General features: G+C 39.6%; 1 protein-coding gene across 5 annotated transcripts in view; it reads right to left on the bottom strand.

The window, feature by feature from the left end:
• The window catches only part of trpm3 (transient receptor potential cation channel, subfamily M, member 3), a 154,046-nt gene extending 130,661 nt beyond the window's left edge, over positions 1-23,385 (bottom strand). For 4 of the 5 annotated variants that reach the window (XM_055011056.1, XM_055011059.1, XM_055011057.1 and 1 more), the window contains exon 1: positions 11,164-11,715. In XM_055011056.1, the coding sequence (XP_054867031.1) occupies positions 11,164-11,367 (204 nt within the window). In that variant the 5' untranslated portion in view covers positions 11,368-11,715. Of the gene's footprint in view, positions 1-11,163; positions 11,716-17,361; positions 17,425-21,446; positions 21,558-23,251 lie in introns of those variants that run through there. The other variant, XM_055011060.1, reaches the window with a different exon arrangement.
• Positions 23,386-26,631: the final 3,246 nt, after the last annotated feature.

Below are 26,631 nucleotides of genomic sequence, written 5' to 3'. Positions count from 1 at the left end.
ATGAGGTATGATCACATATTTTCTGACACCCATGCATGTGTTTTTGTCTGCGTGGCATTTTCAAGATTGCAAGAGAAACAAGCAGCTCTTGATGCTGCATGATGTGGTATTTCATCTACGCAAATCTTGTCAGCTCCTTTTCTCTATTTTTAGTCATTTAACTAGACAAAGGCAGACAGTACAGGCAAACTCACTAATAGTTGGGAGCAAGTTGGCAGGCTGAAGCACAAAGAGTCAACTCAAGTCAAACGGCAGCGATGGTGATGAGTGTTTTTAAGGTCAGAATACGACTTCCATCTGGCAGCTTCTCCACATATAATCACATCACATACACAGATAATGTCGATTAAGTCAACTGTGGTCGTTTCCACAGCAAGGTAAGTTGAGAAATTATCACCACAGCAACAAAAGAATGCCATGCGACCTTATCAAAAGCTCTTCTCCTGCTTTCCTTTTCCCGACTTTTCCTTTTTCATGGCCAATTCATTTTGCCCTTTCAATTCCCAAGCCTGAAAAGTTTACCCTCCACATCATCCCTCTGAATGGTATCTAGGAAAAGATCTCCTTAGTTAAGATCCAACAAAAAATGGTCAAGCCTCGCACCAGAGTGTGTGTAAGACAGTGATAGCAAAAGAAAGAAAAAGGTAAAATGAATCACTTTCATTGGTACCTAACACCCTTAGATGTCTCAAAATCACTCTATCAAGCTTCCTCCGTATCACATACTCACTCTGTCTGTCCCACATGGACACTAATGCAATCACATACAAATGAATTGCTTTCATCCTCCCAAAAGATGCTTTGTCTTCTCAGCACGTTCTACTGCTGCATTAACACCTCCCACTGTGTTCACTGCTTAAACAAACTCTACATGATACTCTGGGTTGTTTCCAAGCTACTGTTGCTACGGATGTCAGTCACAACACCCTCCTCTCACACACAATCACTGCCATCAGATAACCCGCTTATTTGTACTACCGGTCTGCCACTGAAACGTGTGTTAAGCAGATTAAAATGTTGAAGTCTTAGCTGTGCTGGCATGTCAGCAGCCCAGCTTCAGGTATGTCAATGACTCAACACGACAGAGGGAAACCAGTTACCAAGTGAGGACTTTCAATGAGTGACTTTTAAGTGAGAGAAAAAAGACTTCTTGGTATTCTTGGTTTATCTAGTGCTTTGACTCCAGGGCAGTTTGGGGATTGATGTGTCCACATTTCCCCACATCTGTCTCATTCGTCTGCACCCCACTAGCCCTTTTCCAGGTGGCTCTGTCAATTCCATCTTCTCATTGCTATTGTGTAACATCAACAACAAGTGCAACAACAAGTGCAACATTCCTTAAAAACTGTGATCATTGTCCAAATACCCCAAGCTATGGCAATACTTCTGATAGATTTCATCAGATAACATTAAAATTCGTATGTGATCATGTAAAATTGCATCAGCCCTTACTTTCACTATATATGAGCACGCTCTGCATGAGTTGCGGTCTTTCTTTGCTTATGTCAGGATGGTGCTTGGTGGATTTTTCATTTTGTTTACCATTTAAAATGCTAAAGTGATGACATTTTAGCCATAAATGGCATGCTTACCAAAACAGCTGTATAAAGGCTTGGAATGCTCATTTGAATTATTTTTTAGAGCACCTCTCAAATATTAGATAGCTTTGCCCTAATAGTAATATATACATTTTGTGTTGATATTTCTATTTGTGATGATAGCGCTGTAATGTAACATTTGATCACAAGCAGGGTTAGAAAAAGGGCTCTGCGATACAATCAGTCATGATAAAATGTTTTATTTCAGCTTATCTAATAAAAGTCAGGGGCAAAGGGGTTAATCTTTACCTACTTTAAAAAATGCAAGTATAAAACTGTGAAATATATGGATAAAGGAATGACTTCATGCACATTCATGTATATGTACATTTCCCTTGGGATTAATAAAGTATCTATCTATCTATCTATCTATAAATTATAAAGTGAGTAAAATCCGGGGGTGCAAGGAGGGCAACTAGTGAAGCTGCTGCACTGCGGAGAGGTTAAGGTTCAGAGTGACTGGCCGAGAGCGGATGTCACCGGACAGGAAACCTACACCGGCCTCCACACACATCCCAACATGAAGGACAAACATCAGCCAGAACACCAGCACACTACAAGAGGACAGTGGTTTACAAACAGGCCATGGATCCTGTGATCCGTGTTTACCCACACTGTTGACTCTGATAGTGTAAAGGACGCCTTTATGATAAAAACAGTATTTAGAAATAACATACTAAAACATGTGTTGTTGTGTAATAAGTGTAGTTGTAACTTACAGATGCAGAGGAAGATGTTACAGATGCAAGATTATTTGCTACTTTTCAGGGATTTTTGGTTCAGAATGTGTCTTTTGAGGGCAACTACTCAAAACAATAAAGATGATGACTCTGTGTACAGTAAAGGCAATAAGTCTATATTACCTTATTTGACAGTTATTTCAAACTGTTTAATTTTAAAAATGTCTATTATGCTTGAATAAATGAGGCCCTTAACTCTAATAATTTCGTTCTCGCTAAAACCTCTCAGGAGGGCACCAAAAACTTGTGCATGTGGGTAAAATCCTGCTATAATATTGGATATCTGCCAACACCAAGTCTGATACTATGCTGAACAATAATAGGATTTTAATTATCAAATATTATACCACAGTGAAATTAAGAATGTTGCTACCAGGCCTGGGGCTCACAAAGGAAAGGTTATACAGTCAGCCAAAAATAACAAGCTTGTTAAAAGACCAAAAAACTCGAACAGAAACAACACAAAGTTTTACTGAGATAATAGCATTAGTAGCATTCAAGAAAATACAAATGTCTTCATTAGACCATCTGTCCTCTGCATCCTACTTCACACCTGGATTTAGCATTACCATGCAGTGGCTAGACACATTGCCCACACATGTTGGTAAACCAGCTATTGTTAGTCTCAGTATCTAACAAAGCTGGCATCTCACACAATTTCATATTTATATTCAACAAAACATTTGTTATGCTCAATGGTGCCTTTGTTTTTAGTCTTTTGCAGTATGAGCCACAAGGCGGCACTCCAAGCTCTGTATCAGCAAAGCAACAAAAACTGTTCTAAAATGTATTTTGGAAAACAAAAGGCCATGACAAAGGGCCTAAATGCACAGGTAAGGCAGCTCTAAGATTCACAAATGTGAAACCAGCTACTTTGCATCAACACCTGCAAGCAGCAAAAAATAAAGCTACAGGCCAGAGACCTACCTTCACCAAATGAGTCTTTCAACAGCATTTAGGCAGTGAGGGGAGCCCTGTGGGCCTGTAATTCATCTTCATGTCAGTGTCTTTGCAAAGGAATCACACTGCCACAATCTGCATGCTGCCAAAGACCTAGAAATCTCTGCACAGTGGTACAGTGACACTCTTCATTTTCAACTTTGGAGCAGAGACTTAGCATATTTTGCATAACAATAGCTGAAAGTACAGATTCAGTTAATACTTTACTTCATTTGACATATACTTGGTGTGTCAGGAACGTACAGAGGAAAGATAGTTTGAGAAAGCAATTTAAAGCTTTCTTTCATTCATTTACTTTAGCAAATAGACAAGTTACAAACCTGTATAACGAGGTACCATTTCTTGGGAAACACACACGACAAACAGTTCTTTCACTAGTAAGAGCCACACTCTCTCACAGCTGTAGCAAGATTTGTTTTCTGCTCAGTGTTTCTGTTCATATTTCTTACAATTTCTGAGCTGTAGTCTCACTTATTCCTCCTTAACGGTTCACTACTGGCTTTGGCTCTGTCTGTCAGTACAGATTGCAGCTAACTGAACATTCAAAAATGAACAGAAACAGATTCCTTATTCTGAGGTAATGACAAAAAGCACCAAATACTCTAACTGCAGGGACCACCAGAGTGTTTGAAAGGTTATTTTTCATCTGTATCTTCATCACTAAAAAGAAAGTCCCAGGCCACTCGCTGTCCTGTCCACACACAATCTGTTTAAAATGGTCCCCCAAAAATGCTGCATACAATCAGATTAGCCAACAAAGCAGTGAAAATGAAATAACACGATATGCTGTAACTGTCCAAACACTACCAGAAGCAGCCTGACTTCATGTGTCGATGAATCAACAACTTCTTGACAGAAAGAAAGCTGTACGGGATGGGGAAACCTCAGTTCAGCACTCATACAGTCAGAACTGGTTTCCTCAGGGACAGCAGGCTGTTGCCACTACACTCCTTACCCATCAATGACTGGCTACATCAGAGGCTGTACAGTTGTGCACAATTTGTATGTTTGTTTTTGGCACTGCATGAGAGAGGGAAATCTCTTGCGTGTGTGAGCATGCTAATAAATACTAATATTATAATGTAAAACTTAATTCTAATTCTGTAACTATGTGTTGCCGCTATGATCAAACAGCATTAATTAGAGCTTTGTAATTGTTGCTTCTGATCACCCAGCAAAGTTTTAGACGTAGTTCTGTTAATATAATCCTTGTAATAAGAAAGTCAGTTGCATTTTGTTGTGCTTGGCTTTTAATGGTTGCTGATGTTGTTTTGTGTTGTCAGACATTATTAAATACTCAGCTGTTAGATGTCTGTCTTTAACTGAAAAAACTGCCACAGTTCCAAAAAAATATAGCTGATCTAACAATATATTGAAGTTTTTCTGAACTAAAATATGTCTAAAAGTAATAGTTTACTTGTACATGGTACCAAGCAGAAAAAGAGCAAATGCCAGATTACCTACTTTAACTGACAGAAAACACTTTTAGGCGTGTGAGCCTCTGATCTTTGTTCTAAAAGCATTCATCTAAAACAAGTTGGTGAAGCATGCACCGTTTCCATAGGAACCGACTCTTTGGCTCTTTCTAACCTCTGCCACATGAAGTAATATCACACTCGGGCTCATTATAATGAGAATTCAACACAAGCATTCACACATTTTCAGTTTTGTTTCCCTCAGGAGCAGAAGATCCCAAAAAGAACAAATTGAATTTTCAGCGAAACTGAATCTGCTATTTTTCATGTAATGATGTAGTGCAAAATCAGAAGAGCTGAGTGCACGTATTAATGATTTAAAATGGCCTTACAAATGTATTTGCTGAACATTCAGTAAACTTCTGTGGTTCAGGTGATTTTTTGTTTTAAAGCAAAATAAAATCTGTATCTAAGCATGAAAATACCCCCTATCAATAGCTAAAAAAATATTTGAAGAAGTTCTTTAATACTTAGGCTTAGTCAACACGGGTATTTTTTTTCAAATGGGGATTTTTTTCTTTGTTCTCAAAAAAAACTAAATCTTTATCCACCCAAAGGTATAGTTGAAGCACTGTCAAGAGCATGGCAAAACAGCAAACAGCAAAGCTACTCTACCTCTAAAGTCATGTTGGCGAATCAGAAGCCTGGAAAAAATGCATTAATGGTTCCAGATGGCAACCAACAATGACATCTAGAGGAAGGGAGCAAATAGAGGAATTATATAGTGTGGACTGAATCTGACAGTCTCTTTATCAATATAGTGAAAGAGAAACAGCACATTAATGTGTGAACATGTAAAAAGTCCTGTGAGGTTAACACCAGGACTATTTTGGCCACATCCGTCATTGCACAAAATTATGTCGTGAACAAATGTGATAACGGCGCATACTCTACTGTCACGAGCCAAAATTTCCTTCCTGCAAAAGGAGCTTTCAAAAAGGTCTGTTTTAAGCCATCTGCATGTGGACGAAAGGCCAAAATGTGTAGAATATATTTATATTATAAAGTACCCCATGTACACATTTCAGCGTAACATGTCTATCACATCTGTGGTTACTCTGCAACAAATGGCAAACAAAAGTGAACTGAGCTCTGAGAAAAAGTAAGCATTGCTTGTTTGCACTCCAATCATCAGACAGGCAAAAAACGTAAACTTACTGCTCTCTGCAATTGGTTATATTGACAATAGTTGCAAAATGCCTGCACAGGCAGATCCGCAAAGACTAGCAGCAGGTTGGTCAGTATAACTGTTAGCAAAATCAAGAAAAACTGGAGAGACACAGCAGCATCGCTTCATAAATCAACAAGAATTAACCAAATACAACTCATTTAACAGACCGAAGTATGATCAAGTATGAGTACAGAGAGAGTGAGAGTGAAGGATGGACATATTGAAAGATAGCAGATGAATTTAATCTTTCAACAAAGCCACATTTAATCTGTGGAGGCAAAAATATATATAATTAATGAGATTTCCTATGTGTCTCGACTTTAGGGACACCCTGTATAAAGCAAGCTTAATGAAATAAATAGGTCCGGGAATTAATCTTAAAGAATCTTTAGTATAAAGGACGCTGTTCAAAATCCCGTCAAGAATGAATTAGAACTCTAGTCAGAAATGAAAGAATTCAAATTAAATGAATTCAACTGTAACTATTATTATCATTAGTAGTTATTTAGTGTGCACTACCACTACTCTCTGCTTGCTGTAAGCTCTCTTTTAAAACCATGGAAACACACAGAATTTTTTTCACTGAAAACAGCTTCCTGCTGTGACCAAATTTGCAGCCTTACCATTTTTGAAAGGCTGTATGCTGTTTGGTGTAACTTTTAATTAGCTGTTTTTTTTCTTTTTCCCAACATGAAAGGTATCTCAAGAAACACATAGTGAGAGGCTATGGGCGTAATCAGAGTAACAGAAGACCTTTTAGAAAAGGAAACAACTGGGTTATGGGAGCTTTTGATACCGCATTCCCTCACCAGGCGTGATCACAAGGGGAAGAAATGTCTGTTTTCAAGACCATTGTGGTCCCACTGTGACATGAGATGAGGCTCATTACAACCGAAGCATCAGAGTGATGGTGTGAGCTGCATGGCTTTAACACCACCATCCCATCTCAAATTGCCTCATTCTCTAAGGGAGAGTCCTCCTGACATACTGGCTAACATATTAAAACATTTACACTGTCAAGGACACAAAACCGACACAAACAGACAGTACACATGTAATTTGAACCCGAAAAACATTTCTCCAGTCCATTTAAAAAGGACAAGGGATTTCTCTAGCTGTCCTGAGCAGAAGGCCTCTGTTATCCACAGATGGCTTGATGAACTGCGGGGCATTCACATGGCAATAACGAACGATTCAAACTGACACAAAGTGAGACACACACTTTATCACACACTCAGTCTCTACAGACTCTCTTACACATACAAAGAAGTGAGGGTCTAGCAAGAGGAAAACATCTTACATTCACACACCATAACTAATATCGCAAAATAAATACACTCAGGTGGATGGCTATATTGATTCAGAACCACAGATTCAAACCTAAGTTGGTGTGAAATTCATCAAAAGGGAAAAATATGAAGCAACAGCTTTGCCTTTCCCAAGTCTTGGCTTGTGTGCCTCATATCTTCTGCTGTGTATTTCAGCCGCATACAATACTTGCTTTGAGCCATTCATAACAAATCCAACACAGGAAAAAACATCCAACTCCAAACTAAAAGAAATCAGGCAGACTGAAGTTCAAGGTTCGTAAGAATTTGGATAACACAAAAACAGTTTGGGAAATGTCACCATAAGAGTGCAACACTTGTCCAAACAAGAATGTTGTTGACATCCATTTTAGAAAGTGGCAGTTGCTTTAGGTTTGCCTGCATGAGCAGATTCATCAGATTCAGAAAACTTTATTTGTCCCCAGAGGGCAATTAAAAAAGGCACATAGAGCAGGCAGTGCAACAATAACGTAAGAAATTGAGTAATAAACAAGAAATTAGAGATAAGTAACATAAATAAAGAAATAGGGATAAATATATATACAAATGTAGCGCAAGTAATACAAAAATAAAAATAAAATGAAAAGAAAGAAAAAAAAGACAAAAAACACAACTTAGTCACATACTAGTGCAAATATGACATGCTTAGCCCTACTTCTCCAAGCTACAATATTGCATTTGAATAGTATTAAATCGCCAGTATCCAGTATCTCCATGAATAAACATTATTGCTCATAGACATGTCAACATGTCATATCAGGAGAAGCACGGGCATAATCCGTACTATGAACTAGTAACTGCACTCTGTTCTGTGCTCTGATTTTACATGTACTGCATCACTGAGAACTCTTGCAGCTGAACAATAATTGTTTGGTTCCACCTGTTCTGCGCTGTGACCAAACAACATCTCTTGCAGCTCTGTGGGCAGACGGTTTTAAAGTCCCTCTCTGGTCATTCATTTAACCCCTAAAAACACGTATCTGTGAAATAAAGTTGCATATTTATATATTTTTTTCCAATAAATGATTCCTTTCTGCTTTAAATGGCTGAAGCTGTTGCTTTATCTACAATGCCATCTTCTAGAATCCCCGATCGCTGCTGCTCAAGCACACCAGCTCACCTTCTACTAAACTGCTTTACACTACCCAGTGGCAAGATGCAATATTGGAGTAATTAAGCTCTACATGTTGGAACTGGATATCAATTCTAAAGAAGTGTAATGATACCAAAAGCTCCACCTCACAAGTTGACAATATTGGCTCCTTAGGTTAGTTAAAGTCTGAAACCCCAGAAGTCTGAATTCATGTTTTTGAGACAGTCATCAGTCCACTGCAGGTTCAAGGTGTAAATGATAAGCCATGGTGTTGACTCCTTATTTTACTGATAATATGACTTCCAGCACATAAAAAAACACTGAATGGATATGTTCACAAGCATGAAAATAACTTCTAAACTATAAAACTGGTATGAAAAAAAACAATCAATTTTGAATGACTAGACACAAACATCGATGTCTCATTTCTTTGTTTACCTTTTGCTTATCTTGCATTTAACTGATGCAAACAGGTTTTTGTGGGGTACAGATTTCCAGCCCTGCAGAAACATACAGATTTCCACAGTGGACTTTAAAGAGACACATTTAGATCTACAGTGATTCAGTGAATTGTCTTAAAGCTCTTTTAGCTCATTCTCCCTATCTGCCTTGGCCTGAAATTCTCTTCGTCTTTTCTCCTTCGCCACTATCACTGAGTAATGGATTCTCAAAGTGCCTGTTGAGCAATTCGCTATCTCTCACTAACTTTCTCCTCTAATTTCTCTTTCTCACTTTCAGTCAGTCACACACAGGACCGCTGGTGCCCTCAGTCGCACACACACCGACAAATACAAACACACCTGTACATTAGAGAGGACTAATGATTCAAAGTGTCTAATGATTTGAGACTAGCAGTGGTGTTGCACTAGTATAACACTGTGATTCACATCCAAGCAACACAAATCCCAGAGGAGCAACCTTAGCTTCTCTTTGTGTACAGAGGCACACACACAGACACAAACACATCAAGAGACACAGACAGGAGAACACATATTTGTTCTGTTAGATAACATACTACCTTTGTTTTAGACATCCACATACATTTATATTTACACAGTAAACAAAACGGACTGGTAGCGACGACCTTAGAGTATACATTGCTAAAAAGGAAACTTCCTTTGGGATTTTTTTTTTATCAGAATATGTGTGCAATATAAAACAGCACTGGCTACTGGGGCACAACTGAAAAACCAGAAATGGATCTCGTATCTCCGTCTGTGCATATCTCTGTCTCCCACACATCTCCCAGCTCAGATGCTGCTGCCAAATACCGCACTACAGATTGGCTAAGTGTGATGGTCCATGAGCACCAGCTTGCAGACAGCTTTAGTTATTCTGACCTTGATCCATAAACATCAGTGAAGTTCTACATTTCAAAAATAGAGGCGATGGGACCCCAGATCCACCAAAATCCAGGCGAGTTTCATCATAGCTGCAGCAGCTATAGAGACAATTTCCCACCAGCTTGACACAGGCTGCCAAAAGACAGCGTAAACAAGGACCCCAGGGCTTTGAAGCAGGTGCAGGAGAGAGAAAAAAAAGGGGGGAAATGGAGTGAAATAACAAAAAGAGCAAAAAACATCAACACTGAGTCTGAGTGTATGTGTGCAAACAGTTTTCAGAACAATCAGAGGCTCTTCTTTCACTATTCTCTCAATGTCCAGCGCAGCTAGACAGCAAATCTTAAAAAGTAATTTAACAAATAGTAAGAGCTGCACTGTATCCTCAAATGTATTTTCACAAGCTTTGCGAGTGCAGCGTTTTTCCTCCAATCTTTCAGCTTTTTTCAGCCTTCAACAGAACTACAGCATCACAATTGTGATGCTGCAATTTGTTCTGATATTCAGGCCATGTTGCTTTATTTGTTTATTTGGCAACATTTATCCTCCATAAAGTTATCAATCTTGTTAGTGGTAGCAACTTGGTCGAGTCATCATCTAATTCTACCTGATTCACAACTGTGTAAGAAGATGCAAACATGAACACTGCTCATTCGACACTATAATATAAAGAAATGAAACTGCCAGTTGCATTTCAAAAGATGTCAGACTTGAAAATGGCACATTTTTCCTCAGAGTCATCTCATCACCAGGTAGGTTATTTCTTTGGTTGAGTCATTCTTGCATTCTACAGTTGTGTCTTCTTTTTCTTTTTTCCATTAAATTTACACTGGGTGCTGAGGGTTTTTACAGACTGGCTCTTTGGCCATTTTGCTCATTATGTACAGGAAGTACAGACACCATAATCACCAACAGTCTTTAGATAATGTGTTGTGGTGGTCCTGTAGGAAACTAGCATCGATTATCGTACATTATCGGACATGTAACAGTTTGAAGCGTAAATTGACTAAATCTGTTAGCGAAATAAAGTTTACAATACAGAATATGTGGGGAAAAAAATGTAAAAAGTAAAATACAAAAAGAAATTCCATATTGTTCTGATTACAGTTCCTTGTTTCTAAGGTAACAGCTGATGAAAGATAAGATTATGCAAAGCTAAAAACAACTGCATAATGATTAAAACATCTTACATGGTGATGCTAGAAGTTCTATGAAGACAGAACACAGAGAAACTAATCTACCGAGGATAAGTCATGGTAAATGAACCAAAAAGTTAGTCTTCCAAATTCCTCCACCCCATTTATTCCCTAATCCCTCACAGATGCTTAACTCCCTCCCAGGCAAGGTGCTAACTTGACAGCAACCTTTCCTGTTCCATTTCCCTCCTAGCACCCAGGTCATTGATTAATCTTTGAGGGAACAAGTAGAGGGGGCCTGTGTATCCTCCAAACATCTTACCGGTGGCTGCTGAGAGTTGAGCACCCCCCTCTTGGTGGACCCCCCTCTGGAGCTGAGCCTCTTCCACGACTCGGAGAAACGCCCCCTCGTGGTGGAACGTCCCGGCCCAGATGTCCCGGACGCTGCAGAAGAATCATCCCGGGTGGAGAACGGCCGCTCCCTTCTCAGCTCCCTCCGCTCTGCCCACTTCTTCTTGGAAGCCATTGGTGTCAAAAGATTTTAGTCAAGAGGTGTGAAGTAGGGCAGCCACACTGAGTTGAGGAGGCGGTTCTTTAATCAAGCTGGTGCCACAGGTGGCATCTTCACTTCATTCTCAACTACCAACTCAACAATCTCTGAGTCTTCTTCTTTAGTTTGAGAGACTGAGCAATTTGCAATTTCTGACTCCTTTCTCCCTCTTTCTTTTACTTTACCCCCCCTCTTCTCATCTGTTGATGCAACGGGGTTGTGCAACAGATCTTCACCTGCACGGCTACACGCTTCCTTTCTTCCTTGTAGCCTTCCTCTGGGAAGAATGACAGTCAGAGAGGAAGGTGGCGAAGCAGAAGGTGCTGCCTGCACCCTGTTGCATGTGCTGTTACTGTGGCTCAGCCGTTGATGCTTTTTTCCCTCCTCGCAGAGTGAGAGAGACACAGAGAGAGAGAGAGAGAGGGAGAGAGAGAGAGAGAGAGAGAGAGAGAAATAGGGAAACAAGGCAAGAGAAAGAGAGAGGGAGGGAGAGAATGAGAGGGGGGATGGAGGGGGGTTGGAGATATTCAGGTCTAGGTGAAAAGGGGCTTCAAGAAAGAGGCGAAATATTAACAAGAAGGTGATTTGGGGAGAGAGGGAACAGGGAAAAAGAGCAAATGACAGCGGGATAGGTAAAGAGAGGAAAAAAGACAAGGCTACCAGACAAGAAAAACGTAGAGACAAGCAGGAGTCTCTGGAGTGCAGGGTTTCTGTTGAGCAGAGCACAGAGCTGCTTTAAGCTGACTGAGAGGCATAGAAACAGACACCCTGTTCAGTAAGTCACTCTCTCACTGCGCTTTGAACAACCATACTACTGAACCCTCTCCCCCTCCTCTTACTCTCGGAGCTTCCCTCATTCTCACCTTCTTTTCTGCCCCTCTTCATCTTCCTTACACACTTTATGTCCATGCTCTACAGTTCTTAAGTTAAGCCACCTGAGAATCAGTTTCTCTGCTGCAACTGAAGAGTAAAAAATTGCACCAAATAAAAGTGTCAGTTGAGATATTACAAAAAAAACATGGTATGCTTTGGAGCTAACAGAAGGTAAGTGATTTCTTCAGGTGCAGCAAAAAAAAAAAGACAGAAAAAAGAACGGCTGTTGTGTTATAATGATATAGAAGACTAAATTGCTTCTTCTAAGTGAATTATGGCAAAAGAAGAATACTAAAATATTCTGGGAAAACAAGACGAGAGAGATACAGTAAGAGGGGGAGCAAGTGAGATAAAGAGATGGAGACAGGGAGACAAAGTAAGGAGAGGTGACAGTGTCTGAACACCAGGGATATTGTTGTCGGCACTCCCAGCAACCACTCAGCACCTGGGAGTACGCTACAGTGTCTACTTATATGTGTGTGTCCATGTATGCGTGTGTGTGTGTGTGTGTGTGTGTGTGTGTGTGTGTGTGTGTGTGAGAGAGAGAGAGAGACAGAGAGTAAGAGAAAGTGAGAGACTGAGAAAGTGAAAAAGCAAGACAGAGATCCCCTAAAGGGTGAGTGTAGGAAGAGGGAACAAGGAGAGAGGGGAGATGGGAGAGACAGTGGGAGCAAAAACACACAATCACGAGCTCTGATCAAACACAGAATGACACCACAGGGACACTGAAATCAGCCCACATCGTTGTTTTAAATAACTGATGGCCACATAGTTCCTATTTTGCTATGACATATTTGATCAGAAGAGCTAAACGGAAGTGACAAAGTGCAAAATACAGTGGTAGAATGCTTAAGAATCAAGAACAATAATTACAGAGTCTGAGCATGATCCGCCGCTGCCTGCCAATACTTCAGTCTTACCACACAACACAAAGCCAATGGGAGACTATAGCAATTTGTCAATTTGCCAGTGAATAGAAAACAAAACGGCATTTGAGCAAAAATGCCAAACATTCACTGGTTCCAGCATCTCCAACTGTTATAATTTACTGTTTTATATAACTGCATATAAAATATCTGTTTTCCCCTGGTTGGTGGGAAATAATGATTGCGTTTGCTCTATTTCGAGAGAAAATAATCTTTAGATTGAGAAATAATCACAAGACTTAGAGATACTAAAATAACCACAGATGCTACTCCATTGGAAAATTTTAATTATTAAAGCAAGCTGTTTGTAAGGCACATTCCTCAACAATATCCCAGGAAGTTGTTGGTTCAATCAATATTAGCTGGTTCATAAGTAAAAGGTAAAGTGTCACACACTGGTGTAGGTGACATTAATAAGCAGCATGCAAAAGTTTCTCCAATAAGAAAAGTGTATGCTTCAACTGCACTAACATGTTAATAAAAATTAGATTGAAAATACAGCTTTTTACTTAATCCTCTTTGCTCCCTGCCAGTGTCACACAGCAGTATTTCATCGTATCTTGGTTCTATGTTATCCTTATGTAAAGAACCTTGGTATTATGTTTGATTCTATTTTTAAATTAGACTTGCAGCTCACGAGCAAAGCCGCCACTTTTTAGCGAAGACTTTGAACTGAAATCAAACCATTCCTTTCCTGTAGCAGTGTTGATTAAGTCATTATTGTGTTTATTACTTCTAGGCTGAACTACTGCAATTCCCCATATGTCCAAATGGGAGAGACACTAATGTCCCATAATGCAGCCAGGCTTCTGACTTGTACACATTAACTGCAGCATATTTCACATATTCTTGCAGCTTTACATTGGCTAACTGTTTAGGATGAACTATAAAACTGTATTCCTCATTTATAAGATGCTTGAATATTCTAGCACCACTTTTTTTTTCGAGATTTTTGCACACTTATGTCTCACATTACTTGTCATCAGACCAGAATTCTTTAGTAGTTCCTAGATCTGAACCAGCACTTCAGGCTCACCATGCTTTCTTAATAGCAGCCCCTTAGAATCAGTTTTCTCAAATTTGGAACAAAAAAGATATTTCTACTTAATGTCTTTCTCAATTTAGATGCAATTTCTATTTTTACCTGGTTGTACAGTTTTTATAACCACCCTTGTAATTTGTTATACAATGATTTGGATTTCTGTTAGAATATCTGATGGTTTGAATTGACCTCAAGGCTCATTCGGGTTCGGTTGTGTCCATTCGCCCGGCACAACATTAGGAAGATCAGACCCCAAAACTGCTGCTACAGTCTTTCATTTCTGATGGTAATTTGAGTTTAAGATATTTTTAATTCCCCTCAATTCAAGATATCTACATTGTAAATTAGGTTTGGACTTTTCAGAAAGACATTGTAGATATCTTGAACTGCAATCATGACAAATCAAAATGATGTAGTGGACAACATGATGTTGAAGTAAAATTCAGCCAAGTGAAAATGTAATGTAAAATGTAATCTGTGTTTATAGACATCTCAGATGAGAGTTTAAAAAGGCAAATTAATGTTGCATAATAGCTACGGCAAGTCAGATGTGGATGCAGCTTGCTTTTTAAACATACTATGGCACTGCAACTGTAGCCGTTTATGACAAGCCCTTTGACAGCCATGTCAGAGAAGTCATTTTGTTCATTTTTAACTACAAATCTGATATTAAATCACCAAAGCTTCCATCTTCCACAAATGCAGCCACCACCGTTACTTCTGCTAACACCGTTTAATTTTTTTCTGGATCAAAATTCAATGGAGAGTATTACATGTGTCAGGCACAGCAATTTTGACTGAAGATGTCCACACCTATTATTCTGACGGATCAAAATTAATACAAATACAGATACTTATAACGGTTGTTCTGACTGGTCAGTATTACCATATAGATATCTTGAATAAAAGAATCTGACTAGTCACAGTGCAATAACAACTCGTAAAAATGACAGGTTGCCATAGTTTCATGTATCCACACCGCATTTAGTCTAAGGACTCGGTAACCCTTCCAAAGGCTGGTGTCTTTTGACCACTTGGTGATGCTTTAATAACCAAAAACATTTTTTCCTAATATTGTTGGATCTGTTTGTCTCATAAAATTGTTCATTATATCTGTATGTGTAAAAAAACTGTGTAAAACTTTGGTCTATAACCCATGAGGGCCACTTGAATAAGCAAAAACAACTCTTTGACCTGAAATTGTTCATTGAAGGATTCTTGTGTTCAATCCCAAAAGTGAGACATGGCCGCTTTTTGGTTTTTGTTTTGTAAGCTGCTGGTACAGATATCTGCTCAAGTGTGATCCTTTGAGCTTGCTGCATTCTGAATTTAAAATGTTCATCTTGTTCAAAGCAGGCAAATAGCCAAAACAGACCTCATGTGTAACTTGCATTCATTCTTCGATCAGTTGATATAAATCTTGATTGCAGCAATTATAGCCACACTTAAAACATGATTTAGATCGAGTTGCCATGGCGAGTTTCTCAGATATCTAACAGAGGGCGTTTAAAGTTTGGACTAGTCTGTGTTTTCTAGCTGACATCAACATCCCTCTTGTCCCTCAGCCCCCTTTATTTAACATTAAAGGTCCACCTACACAATGTCATGTGGTTGCCATGGTTACTAACCCAAAAACTAAAATGTTGCATCGTCAGTGCTTTCTGATAGTCTTCCCATGTAACACCGTGTGCACACGTACACAACTGTCCACACAATGACATCCAAAAAATACATTCCCCAACACCAATCACATGCAAAAGTATTTGTATTTTTTTGTCTCTTACACACACACACACGCATCTTACAGAATAATTTACTAATCCTCTCGCTGTCATATATAGCAGATGACCACACTGTCTCCCACACAGCACGGAAAGGATTTAAAAAAGAAAAAGGAAAAATGATAAAGCAGCTTACATACGGCAAGAAAGTAAGATATACTGAGGGCAAGATGTAATAAGAGGACATCTCGTTCCAATTATGCTAGTGTCAGACATGCAAATGGCCCAACACCAAATAAATAAATAAAACACCTACAGAGTTGTTCACCTGACCAAAATACACCCATAAATCTAGGTCATCTCATTAGACAAGGAACTTTTCAGAAAGGCTTTTTAATCATCTGATTAGCATAATGTTTTTTTTTCTAAGGTTGTGTAAAGTGTCAAGCTCATATGTTAACAAGTCACATTAAAAAAAGAAAGGACCAAAGCATGCTCTTGCAAAAGAAGCACTCATTAACTCCGGGAATAGAAAAACACTTGAGAAAATTGTTCATTTTGTTTCCATTCTCCTAAACAAATACTAATTGTCAGGCTACGAGATATTATTTTCCTGTCTTGTATTTTGTGCATTATCAACGAGTGCCTGTTTTCATAGACATCAGTAGAATTATTGAAAGTATCTGAACACTAGTGGCACAACTGCCGATGTAACAACTGTCACCACAACACAACCACATTGTGGAAAATGTTATTATTTCAAACATCTTTAAAACGTGTATAATGGGCTTCAGAAACAAATAATTATTCTGATGTGAACTGTCAATTTATCTTTCACAAATCCAGGGCTTGGATCTTTTCTGAATGTAGATTTCAAATCATTGAACACACAATCTTTTCCACAGTATTTTACCAACTTAAAAGGCACTTCTCTGGCGATCGTAAAAGTGGATAATAGTTAGATATGAATGGACCCCAAAGTGTTTGTATATAAGTACTTGATGCTACATAGAATTTGTAGTTAGGCTTTTCATCTAACAACCTCAAGATACACATACACACTTTTACACATATGTTTGTAATTAAAATCCTGGAGTAACATCATCTCATCAAGTGGACAAATTCAACTGTTGCTTTTGCGCTTTTCAAATGTTGGTAATTAATTATATGACTAAGCATTCTGTTGAAATTAACTGGCTGCAGTAAAAGCAGCTGCTCACATAATTTTGCAGACAAACATCTAAAATATTTGCAGATCCTAATGTCTAATACTGTGAATATAAATTTTAAAAAGTAAATATATACAGCCAGCATGCACAACATGTTTAGACAGTAGTATCACATTCCTTGTGATTGATTGTCTGCCTAAGATTTCGAGGATTCTGGAGGAACATGAGTTATTTCCTACCTTGATTTCTGTGCACAGTGGGGTCAGAACTCTTCTGTTGTGAGATTTCCTCGTCATTTTAACCTAGAGGAAAAGAATAAGGGGTCAAACACAGAAAAAAGTCAGAAATATAAATGTTGTTTTATATAACTCAGATATGGTGAAATCACATGGGTGGCATGCTCAGTGGAAGCCTCACCCATATCCATAGCAGAGGTTGCTGAGATACTCAAAGAGCTCTGTGGTGGCAAGGATCAAGTGTGGAAGCAGATTTGCCCTGAGATGCTAAAGGCTGTGGACATGTTTGACTGTCCCGTCAGTGTGGCCTAGAGTTTGGGCAGGTCGTGTTAAGTGGCAGTTCCCATTTCCTAAAAGGGGAACTACAGGTTGTGCTCCAACTATCGGGGATCACACTGCTCAGCGTCCCACAAAAATTTATTTCTAGGTGCCTGAAAGGAGGCTCTGATTGATTGTTTGATTCAGGATGAGCAATGTGGATTGTGTCCAACAGTGGACTTGCTTAGCGGACTTGCTGGGCACCCCTTATCGGGTGTCAGTTGTGGGAACCTCAGAATCACATCTCTGCTTTTTGAGGAGTGTGGTTTGCAGTTAAGTATGAAGTGCCTAGGGTGAGAGTCAGCACCTATATGTGACATGTGACACTCCTATTGTTATATTTTTAAAATTAGAACAATGACTGAACTTTTAAATTTGCACAAATATGACTTCTGTATTTAAAAATTATGTTTTGTTGTTTACTGATTTGACTGGATCGTTTCATTCCTGCTGATTCTGGAGGTTTTTGTTGAACCAAGCAAGCTGAGGCTAGCTGGCCACAGCTGTTTTACATACTATCTACTGTAGCCACTGTAATAAATATCAATGCATAAACTTTTTTTTTCATAATTTTAAAGATGAACTAAGATTAACTTTAAGTTTTGTTTTGTAATTTCAACAGGATTTAAAAGTAAATATGACAATCAGCATCAAAGAAGTCTGTGGTTCAGGTGTTAAAACAGTGCTCCATGAACATTCAATATAAGCTGGCATGGTGTTATCAAGAGACATCAAATTAATGTTTCTAATTACAGAGAAAGAAATTAATTTCGGGCTCAAGCAAATAGTCTGTCATGTAGCTTCTTGTTCATCAGCAGAAGCTGTCATGCTACCAGTTGACTGGGTCCCTTCCCTTAAGTCCTCTCTGGGCTTCTTAGTGTTATTTGAATTGATCTCGGCTTCTGTGAGTTGTCGGCTCCTCTCTGGTCCAGAGTGATATGAACAGGACTGAAGCTTCTGACAGTGCATGTCAAAGACAGACCTGTCTCATCCTCTTGCCAAAAAAGATCTCAAATGTCAACCTCTACAAGAAGACCAAAAGGTGCACTGTGGTGCAGGAAATCAGATGTTGATAGTTAAAATAGCCTAGACATCCATGTTCTGTGAATCAATCAGAAACACACCCCTAAGATTGCTCTTACGTGGACTCTACCAGGTAAGAGAAATAAAGGTTTGCCCAAGATCCATTGGAGAGGGGCAATAATGCCTGAGCTGAAGGGAATGGGCCTGATTCGAGGTGAAACACAACATGCTGCCAATGATAGACGAACACAGAAACAACTCATCAAGGCCTGTCCAACAAGGAGGAAGAGGACTAAATAAGGACCCCTTCTAAGATAAGGATGCAATAAATGCCGAGCCAAACATTCCACAAAAGAAGCATGTATGTAAGCAAAAAAATAAATGCCTTACTTTAAAAACTTTTCACCACCGTCATTATCAAGTACTGTGATGCCAAAAGGATAAAATGAAAAAGTCCCAGGCATACAAAGCTTTACTATCTCGTTACCAGTTCATAATCTGACTTTATGGTGATTTTTATTCATTTCTGTGGCAATGATGATCTGAATAATGCCACTATAGTTCTCCTCTGTAGGCTTACCACATGTATTCCAACAACACAGTGGAAAATATTAAGATTTATAACTGCAAATGTATCTGTCTTCACTAAAGGGGAAAAATGGGCAAATAATCATCACAATAACAAGAAATGACTGAAAACATTAAAATATAATTTTCTTTGTATTAAAATGTGGTAGGTGTTTTTAAACTTCGACTTCATGAAAATACCACTGCTTTCAGAACGACTTCTGCTCAGAGAATGAGTAACTAAAGCTGCATTCAGGAGCTCCATACTAATACCAAATAATCAGTGGTTTTAATGGGGGGCTGGTGTGACAGACTCCAGCACAGTTTCAGCTCTCGCCTGTCACTCCCGTTTTCTTCACAAGATTTGCCCATCACTTTCTCGAGCTTCATTACAGCCTGCTCAACTTTAGCAAGCTGCAATGACTCCCCATCCATCCATGTCTTTATTTTATCCATTCATACTTTTTCCTCATTTATTCAGCTGTGAGTGCCGTACTCTCTGGCATGATGCCACCTCACCGAAATGCGAAAATCAATGTAGAAAATTGGTGTAATGAATTACACACCAACAAGGATCCTCATTCTCTTACCGTTTCCCTTTCTTGAAACCAAACCAGCTGGACGATGTGATGAAAATTAAGGACAATGATAAACAATACGGTATTTTCACATGTTTGTAGTTCACATACCAGCAGAATCTGTCATAAATAAAAAGTACTTTTATTCCAAAATGAGTATGAGATTGGCTGTGTTTACCCCACTGATAATTAGCCTGTGTCTCCTCTCATATCCTAACACTAATTACTGTTTCCGTTTTCTGTGCGACAGAAAGGTTGGGGATGCATTTTTAAGCAGGCTGATGCTATCAATAATTCACACACAGCATTCACAGACAGTATGTGTGTCTCTGTTTGCCAGAATTGGTGAATTTCTCTGAAATACTTTGTGCATCAGGTGTGTATTTACAGATAATACTCCAAAATCAGCACTACAACTGCAATATCCACTGGGTAAGCTGTCATTTTTTTCACCATCCAGCAACACGGGTGAAACCAAAAACAGACAAATGACCCACGCCTTCTGCTATTTCAACTTTTCTGCTGTTGTCTGTAGTGCCGTTGGGAAAGCTGTCAAACTGCAACAGATGAGCCAAACGCAAACACAGCCTCCTGTAGAGACGTGTCACCAAAACTGTCCAAACTGTGGCTGAAACTCCTACACACCGCACAGGCTGTTCGACAACAGTCTAAATGACAGCCAGCAAACCCATGATACTCTCAATATGTTTGCAAAATGATGCATTTGCCGTTTGCGTGCCTGTGTATATACGTATGTGTGGGTTTGAATGACTCACTAATGTCGGCTTTCCATCTAAACCACACATACGCCAATGAAGGACAGCTCATCTGTGTCTAAGGACAGCCACACACCAGCTTGGAGACAAATCTTCTAATCACTAATTAGCTGCCAATTCAATGCTGAGAGAGAACTACCGATCAAATCCTAAACCACTTTTGCATCATCGAGCAGAAGTTCAGTAGAAAAGTAAACGGTTAAGGGAGGTTTTAAATGTATGAAAGAGAAAACTTAACATCACACAGAACAGATGTTAATTATAATAAGCTGCTCTCCTTGAGGAAAGACTGAAGTAAAAAGATGAAAAGTTACTGCTCTTTTTAGGGGGCAGAGAATACCTCAAAGGCTTGTTCTGGAGAAATGTGCTAATTCCTCGTTTTACTAACATGGTCTAGCAGGGAGCAGGCCGTTGAAGATGATTTATACATAGAGAGCATATGGTTGCTTCAGTGTCCAACGGCCAACAGATGGAGGGGAAAAGCAAGAAAGTGAGCGAATATAGGGAGACGACTATCATTTATTTAGCACACTAGCAGCCAAACACTTCTCAGCGTTGATCTGTTACTTTGGCTTACATAATACAATTTTTATCATCACCCAATAAAAATTTATCACATGAACAAATCCCAGACAATGATCCTAATTCACTGCCAAATCACTGTGGCCTCATTCCATTACTTTTCCCCATGCTATGATTTCAACAAACTTTCCAAGTACGCATAAAATCACCATTATTACTGGCCCTTTTTATTACATTTTTTATTCACTTGGCCCGAACTTCATCTCGAGGAGAGCACTGAAATTCAAAATGGCTGATATCTTACCAGTCTGAAAGTCCCCCGAAGCTCTTTGGGAACTGCTGTCCTCTTGCCCTCTTACTTAACTTGAGTCTGGTACTTCTGAATTCTCCTCTGAGCAAAAGTTCTTCTTTCTTCCTTTAAAAAAAAAAAAACTTTAATCAGAAAGGTGCAATGCTGGGTAATATCACAACCAGATGAGCCAGATGAATGAAAGGGGAGAGAGAAATGGTGGCTATAATAAGATGGTTGGCTCCAGGAGTCAGAAGCCACAGGTGGGAAAGATGTCCCTCTGCTAGTGGTGGAACGTTGAAGGATGGGGCATGACGCAGCCCATGTATGTGTGCATGTGTGTGTGTGTGTGTGTATGTAACACTGTCAGTCTGCATTAAAGCACATCTGTAAGTCCTTAAAGAACGCTGGCATGAGGGTGAGGATCGAGATAGTCTGCAATCATCTTGTTAGCACCCAAACCAGCCAAACCTTTCTTCCAGTTAATATCATTACAGGTGTTGTAATAATATAACTGACTGGAGTTGTTTAGGTGCTTGGTATGGAGAGCCTTGTCTGTGTTAGAGCCTAAAAAGCCAGCGTTGCACCTCTATCCAAAACATCTCTCGTCTAATAGGCATGAAGGGTGAAAAAAAATGTTCAAGGTGATGAAGATGAAGCAAAGGATATCCCCTTTCCTCCAATGATGCGGCGCCTCTCCTCTCCTCTCTTTCAGTGGCTTATCAGTCTGTGCCTTGTTTCGTGTAATAAGGTGAAAGAGAAGTGTGAAAGAGCATGGAAATCGAACTGTCAGTGAAGAAGACCTGTTCCTGCAGATCTGCCTGCTGTCTGGGCCTGATGAGCATCTGGCAGGTGGAACGTCATCAGCAAAAAGCACCTGAGTCACAGTGACTCTGAGGGGCTGCAGGGTGGGAGGCTCAGTGTGTGTGTCACCCCCAGTGATCTAGACCCTTTGAGCATCTCACTGGGGCGGGTTGCTAGGTGAGGATGTTATGATGCCCATCCCAAATCCCTCACGCTACACATACACTGACACACACACACACACATATAGCGCACAGTTTGTAGGGAGGAGGGTTAATGATAGCGAATAAAGAAAAGTAAACAGCGGGTGGCTAAGAAGTGCAAATTTAGTTCTCCGCTCTACTATGAATTAATGAAGAGATCACTTGGATGCCACAGCAACAGAGGGGAGGAGTTGTCTTGTGAGACAACAGCGAGGGGCCTCCTATTGAGCCACTGATGATTTTAGGGCCCTGAGATGCCTCTCTGTTGTCTGGAAACGTGAGCATGATGAAATTTCTCCCTTGGCTCAATAATAAATCCAATTTACTCATTTTATTCCCCATATCGTGTTTTTTTTTTTTTTTTTTTTAAATGTTTCTTTCAGTTTTTCCTCTTCTTTCCTGCTTTGTTGTGTTCTAATCATCATTCCCACCCACCCCCCACCCCCACCCCCGCTCCTCCTCTCCTCTTCACTTTGCCCCCCTTTCCCATCATGGCCTGTCCGCATTGATGCAGCGGTGAGATTGTAAAATGGCTCGTCCAATTGTGGTCTGTCACATCAGGTACAGACTGGTACTGATCAGAGCCTCATTCATTTCCACACTGCCCTATCATGTAACCGACACACCCCTGCTGCAAACACGCATACCTAAAAACCTACAAACGCAAGCCTCCTCTGGCGTTACACTTTCAAATAATCAAGGTAGAGACACAGATTTAAGAGAAAAGTGGGTGAACAAGAAAAAGCAATTAAAAGAGGCGTAGCATTTTAGACAATAGATCGAGATAACAATGTACAATTAGTAATCAATTACCTGACGCTGAATCACAGTGAGTGGGTGGTTCTCGTCAGCCAACTTGTTATTACAAATACTCAGCGTAGGGCACAAATAAGAAGGGACAATAATTGTAGAAAAGGAACTGGATGATGAGGAGGAGTTTGTGGAGGTGGATGATGAGCAGTGCAGACAGCCTGAAAGAAGAGAGGGAATAAAGAAGACATTTAAAGACGCCTAATATTGTGACCTTACGTTGTAAAACTAAAGAGTGTTTTATGGTCAACGGGTGGGTGAGGATTTTAACAATAATTGGAAACAATGTCACTAAAATCTCGACAAAGGACAAAATTAATTGTGTCATTTTACCTGTGAAGATAATGACTGCCTTAATAACACAGAAAATAGCAAAGAAACATCCAGAGCACCAGAAAGCAGAGAACATGAACAACTGAGCAGTTACAGAAACTTGTATAACGTACACGAATTTATGCTCTATGCATTGTACACAAACACGTCACACAAAGCAAGACGGGACAAAACAGCAAACAAGTCTTTTCTATAAATGTGATTTTAACAGATAGTTACACAGTGTTGGGCTTCTTCTGTGACTAAAGGGCAAGGACGCTACAAACAATCAGCCAATATGGTGCAAATGAGAAAATAGTCTCAGTCAAGGACACACAAATCTATTTCTAATCACAATGTGTGTTAATGCCTTTGAGTCTGGCAGATGGCAATGCTCCCAACACAATCTAAAATACAGTCCAGACAAATACACTCCATTATGTCACGTACTGAGCTGGTCAGATGAAAAGGTTATTAGAATAAACAGGTTTCTGGTAACTAACTGTATATTTGAGCCTAATAGGCTAAACAGGAACTGAGCGAGCGTCACCGAGGGGATTTACTCAGTCATCTCTCTACATTAGAACCTCATCCCTTGGGGGGTTGACAAAAGTTGGTGTTATAGAAGCTTGGTTACAGGATGAGATCAGATCAATGACAGCCTAACGTTTGAGCGGTCAGAACAGAGAGAAATCTGGTATAATTTCTCAAGGGAACAGTAATTATCTTGGTTTGGTAGCCACATGTCTGACCTTGATTCATCTCAACAGGCAGTTAGTTTCACAGGAAGAATCAGTCCAACTGGAGATTGAGGCTGACAGCAACAGACATGATTGCTGCCATCACAATTATCATTTTCATAGTTCTCATCATCATCATCCTCATCATCCTGGTGATTGCCAAACACTAATGGCCTCATATGTTCACAGACATTTTGATGGCTTCATAAGAGCAGATTTAGCCAATGAACATCAACTCCAAAAGCTTTCAGAAGGTCCTCAGCAATGGCACAAAAATGTGATTCTGTTGAAAGCATTACATTTCAGCCTGTACAGCTTCCACAATGACCCTTTACAGCTGAACAAAATGGAAACTGCATTTTATCAAATTCAGAGAGCAATTACATTGTTTCAGAAATATCCATTCCATCAGGTAAAACAGAGTTCAAACCAGTTGAGACTTTAGAAGTTTGGCTTTAAAAATCCCATGCTGAGTTTTAGCACTTAAACATCTCACAGCCCCATGTGAATCCCCAACACATAGCCACATATTAAATGAGTGAATGGTTAAAATGCAGAATAAGCACTTCTGACAATAAATAACTGCATCATAATCCTTTTTTTATTGCATTTCTCAGGCTTGATTAGCCCATGTCGTGCTGGGTGGAAAGTACACGGCATATTTTCTCGTAATAGCTCTGACTACGACAAGGCTATCAGCGTCATACCCATACCTCTTCATCTACAGGTAGAGAAGGTTAATTCGCTGTCTAATGGGCCACAGAACTGATGAACCATTTGATGTTAAAGGGTAATTGCTTGTGTCTGAGTAGTGTTGTACGTGAGGGAGATCAGGAGGATTTGTGTGTGTGGTGAAGGGTGCATCACCCTCAGAAGTATGATTGTGTCAACATACTGTCAGAGAAGATTATGAACATCATTAAAATATTTCTTCTGTGACCTTAAAGCTATTCCTCCCACCTCTGCATTGACTAATTAGGACTTACTGAACCTGCTTGTGGTCGCTTTCAGCAGTCACTGTTAGTATTGCAACAGAGTAAGCCACTTTTGTCTGGCCTAAGTAGCATACGATTATGCTACCTGTCGTCTCTTCTGGGCTCTGACAACCATTTTTATGTGCATGGCAGTATATGAAACTCTCCACCACACCTTGGCTTGCGTGACGACACCGAGCAGAGAGGGAACCGAGACTGGACAAGTAATCAAAAGCTCCCTCTGACCTCAAACCTGCATGTCTTTGTGTGACACTTCGCTGGTGATACTGTGACATTAAGAAGACAGGAGATTTACATTACTCCACAGGGCTGAGAGGACACTGGGAGAGGGGTTGTCATGGAAACGGACCCCTACATGGCTGTCAGAATTGTTTAATTATTCACGACCACCATCACTGAGAAACAGCAGGGAATCAACTGGAACCGCTGAACCGACTGAATGGTGAGATTAAAAAATTATACGACGTGGCAAGTTGGGGAATCCAGATAAACTTGCCTTGAATGTACTGTACTGTGGGGCCACAAGGCTCCTGGGTGTACTCAGATAATGAGTATTCACAGCTCTGCACACACGATTCATTTCCAAACATGCACACACAAGTAATCCAATAATCTAAGGCAGGCAGGAAGCAGTTCTGTCTAATATTAGTGGTTGTAGCAGTTTTTGCTACAGGTGAATATTGATTTGAATATCAATATTCTAAGGCATTTTAAAAGACCATGTGCTGTGCATACAGAATACACACACACACACATTTTAGGCTACAGCAGTATACTGTTATTTCCAAAGAAAACTGTCATGACAAAACAGAACTACAGTCCAAGCAAAAGCACGTTAAAGCTAGCTAATGAGATAGCAGTGGCTAGCTTTGGCTAAAGCTAAATTCATCGTTCCCTGTAACTGAAATTTATAAATGATAATTAACTAACATATTGATAATATAATTTATTACCTGCCATGAAAAAGGTTGTATTTGGTCATAAAGAATGAAGACAGCCAAAGTAACACTAACGCTGCTAAAACTAGCCTAGCTTTGCATAGTAGCATTACCTGCCATCTCACCTTTTGACCTTTTAAAACTAGCTAACATGTTATCAGCATTAAACTGCAATTCAATTCAAAAGTGATTATTAAAGGTGGAGTAAGCAATTCTGATACAATAAACTTTTTGTCAAATTCAGTTATTACCCAATGGTTCGCTAGCTCTGTTATGTGTGTGTGGGCTGAAAAAAAAAATCCAGGGTTCATGCACAGTCCTGGTTCTGTAAAAAAAGGAAATAAATTGGCTTGGGCCACTAAACACAACATTATTCCAGTGTGACCTATGCACGAAGT

Source organism: Amphiprion ocellaris, chromosome 6 (genome assembly GCF_022539595.1).
Source record: "Amphiprion ocellaris isolate individual 3 ecotype Okinawa chromosome 6, ASM2253959v1, whole genome shotgun sequence".
Lineage (NCBI taxonomy): Eukaryota > Metazoa > Chordata > Actinopteri > Pomacentridae > Amphiprion > Amphiprion ocellaris.
This window is presented reverse-complemented; position numbering and strand designations above follow the sequence as displayed.